The sequence below is a fragment of the Heterocephalus glaber genome, unplaced genomic scaffold (genome assembly GCF_053883595.1).
Source record: "Heterocephalus glaber isolate CG9 unplaced genomic scaffold, H.glaber_assembly_v1.0 deba00000594, whole genome shotgun sequence".
Taxonomy (NCBI): Eukaryota; Metazoa; Chordata; class Mammalia; order Rodentia; family Bathyergidae; genus Heterocephalus; species Heterocephalus glaber.
The window spans coordinates 25,022,329-25,025,757 of NW_028258151.1; the positions used below are offsets into that span (position 1 = coordinate 25,022,329).

Here is a 3,429-nt window from a genome sequence, read left to right on the forward strand (position 1 = left end):
TTCGAAAGTTGAAAGTTGAGGTAATCCTGCGAGTTGTTTCCATTTTCTTTCATCATTCTTAACATTTTGCCTCACAATCCAAAATGGCTGCTAAAGTCCCAGATATTGTGTCCACATTTGGGACCTGTACTTTCTTTTTCTTTTTTTTTTTTGCCATCCATATACCCTTTTATTGAAGTATCTCTGTTTTTTGCCTCTTTTATTAATGGAGTTTTGAAGACGGATACTGGAATTCTGTATGTATTCCAGACATAAATCTTTTGCCAGATGTGTTATTGACCAATACCTTCCTTCAGCCTGTACATCTTTCATCAATTTAACAGTCAGTCTTTAAGGAGTAACAGTTTATGATTTTGAGAAGGTCAATTTGACAATGTTTTCTTTTATGAACATTTTTGTAAGAAATATTTAGTATGAACTATTTACCAGGTTTAGAAGACTTTTTCCTAAAAGATTTTTACATTTAAATAAGTGATCCACTTTTGAGTTACTTTATTATAGCAGTGAGATTTGGGTGAATCAATCTCTCTCTCTCTCTCTCTCTCTCTCTCTCTCTCTCTCTCCAACAAGCCCTATTACTCCTCCAGATAATTAAGTCTTATAAATCACCTCTATTGCAAATTATCACTACAAGATAACCAGTTTACTCTACTCTTTACAACAGTAACTTGCTGACAAGAATACAAAGTTTTCACTGGGGTAAAAGTGGGCCAGATTTATGACTTTTTGGCAATTGTAGTGGGACTAGTTGAGACATTAGGCATTTAGAATTAAGCATAAAAATACCAGAAGGTAGAGGGTCAAGGCTGTCCAGAACAGTGAAAAGGAGAAAATGCATAAGAAAAACAAGAACATTCTTATCCTCTTACTAGGGATTGGGTTATAGCAAACCTAAAATTAAAAACCAAAACCAACCAACCAACCAAACAAAAATCTAGGATAATTTTGTATGCAAATTATGCTAAGGCATAAAGCATACCTTAAATAAGCTTGTTCCAAATAGCAGTTATCTCTGAATTACCTTAACAATTTGCTGTGTCTGCTTACAATCATGTACTACTTCATTATTTTTGTCTTAATGTTAATTTCCTTAAAATTTTTTGTTTAGCTGGGAATGTTATTTCCTTAACATTGATAATATGTTTAAACATGTCATCAACACACTCATCAGGTGATGCTTTAGAGACTGATTAGCCTACTATGACATATTATAAATAATACTAAGAGTGTTACCAGGTGGTGATCAAGATTACTTTCCTATGTAAGTTTAGCATGAAATCACTGCTCAGTTTTACTGTGAGAATTTGAACCCGAGCCTACTATTTTCATTATAAATCTAAATGAAGTATAAAATGTTGCAATAGTGGCTGGTGGAAATGAGTGCCCAGCTGGAGAGAGGGATATATGACATACTTTGATAGCAGTACTCACGTTTTTGTTGAAATGTGTTTTTATGTTGTCAATACCGTTACTTTGATTTGTAAGTGGACTAGCTGAGAAATACAAAGACCTATACTTGACTTTTTAAAAATCAAGTTTATCTTCTATCAAATTACTCATAGCCAGGTTTCCACACACCTAGAATTTTAAGTCAGTGATCCAGTGTGTCCCATTGATAACATTTTTTAAAAAGAATGAGCGCAGTCACGTTGTCTTAGTCTTAAGGATTTCTGGATTTCATCCTTGAAGGAGATCAGGATCTTCCCAAGGCCTTGGGCCGCGAATATTCTTCCAGTCTTCAAAAGTAGAGTCCTTTATTTTCTCATATTCTGACACTAAAGATATTTTATTCATTTTCAGCTTTTTTTCCAATTCAGGATCAATTTTAATCTTCACAGCATCATAACGGATTTGTGAGAACTCATGCAGACCAAAAGAACCTCCAACAATCAGTAACAACATGGGGACTCCGTAGCGAAGGGTCTTGTTCTTGCTCTAAGCTTGCATCACCGTGGGTGTGAGCATAACTGAAACTTTGGCCCGTTTAGGGTCCCTCCAAGCCAACCCAGGGTGTCCTTCTAAGATTCAGCAGCTTTTCCTCACTCACCTCCTTTTTCTGGTTGTTTGGGGCCCCGGGACCTGTACTTTCAAGTTTCATTTAGCAGATGGCCACATCCAGCTACCAGTGAGGCTGAGAAATGTAAGCCCATACTAGATTGAAAATAGGCTATGATCGAGACAGCTAGGTGTACCTCTCCTTCTCCCATTTGAACAACATCTAATATACTTGCCCAGGATGGATTATTCAGGCCTCCTGGAATGTCTTTTTGCTTCCTATCCATGTAACACCTGTATGTCCACCGTACTTCCCCTTGACCCCTGGAATCTGAAGTGACTTCCTCTGACTCCCAGCTTTTCCAGCAATGAACACAGATGTGATTTACTCAAATCTTCACATTCTCCTGCCTTGGCTTACTCTTCTTTGATGATTTCAATAGCTTAAATATTTCGTTGTTAACATTTTACACATTCAAGTATCGTCCCCACCCCATTCTGGATGCCCTGAGGTCTGAGCCCCTCATTCTGTGAACATTTATGGACCTCCTCACTCACATTGGCTACTGAGCACCGTGGTGGGGATTTTATAGTAAATAAGATGCCAGACTTCTCCTCAGAATCCTAATATTTACAGCCTGGCATGGTGGTACACACCTGTAATCCGAGTTACTGAGAAGGCTAAGGGAGGAGGATCGGAAGTTTGAGACCAGCTTGGACAACTTAGCAAGATTCTTCCTTAAAATAAAAAAGTAAAAATGTATAGGAATGTAGCTCCTTGGGTTCAGTTCCCAGTAACACACACACACACACACACACACACACACACACACAGGCACATGCACACACAAATCCTAATATTTCTCATGGTGTCTGGTTTTAAAACTTTTGTGTGTCATTAAGTATTTCTTAAATTTCTGCTGGTTCACTGAGTGATAAAAATTGACATTTATTTCAATAGTTACTACTTATATTCATAATATTTATCTTGTAATGACTAAGTTCTGGGTACTATGTTAGTCTGTCATATGTATCATTTTCTTTCTTTCTTTGACATCTATCAGGCAGGCACCATTAATTTTTTCAGCTATTAACACAGCACAGAAAGGTGAGGTAACTTGCCCCAAGTCACAAAGCTAGTAAGGAATATTGCCTGTCTAAATCCAGGCAGCATGACTCGGGAGCCCAGGATCTCAGTCACCGAGAGAGGTGGTCACCTGACCCAGAGATTTACTGGCATCATTTACAGCAGTCAGGGGCAATGTGTGCTGCGCCTGCCAGCACACGCAACAGGAAGCTCTCCCAATCTGGGATGTCTTTGAGCCTGGGATGCTGCCAGCCCACCATTCCTCATCTGAGTCTCAGCTGCCAACCCTCTGTCCCTTCCTTGCCTTCCCCTTGGTTGTCAATCCTACTTGGGACATGACAGCCAAC

General features: G+C 38.8%; 1 protein-coding gene across 1 annotated transcript; it reads right to left on the reverse strand.

Annotated features, from left to right (window-relative positions):
- Nucleotides 1-1,644: 1,644 nt before the first annotated feature.
- LOC110350628 (cytochrome c oxidase assembly protein COX16 homolog, mitochondrial) lies at nt 1,645-1,965 on the reverse strand. Its single transcript, XM_021264342.2, is given in 1 exon segment — nt 1,645-1,965. A coding segment is annotated over 1 exon segment (321 nt).
- Between the last annotated feature and the right edge of the window lie 1,464 nt (nt 1,966-3,429).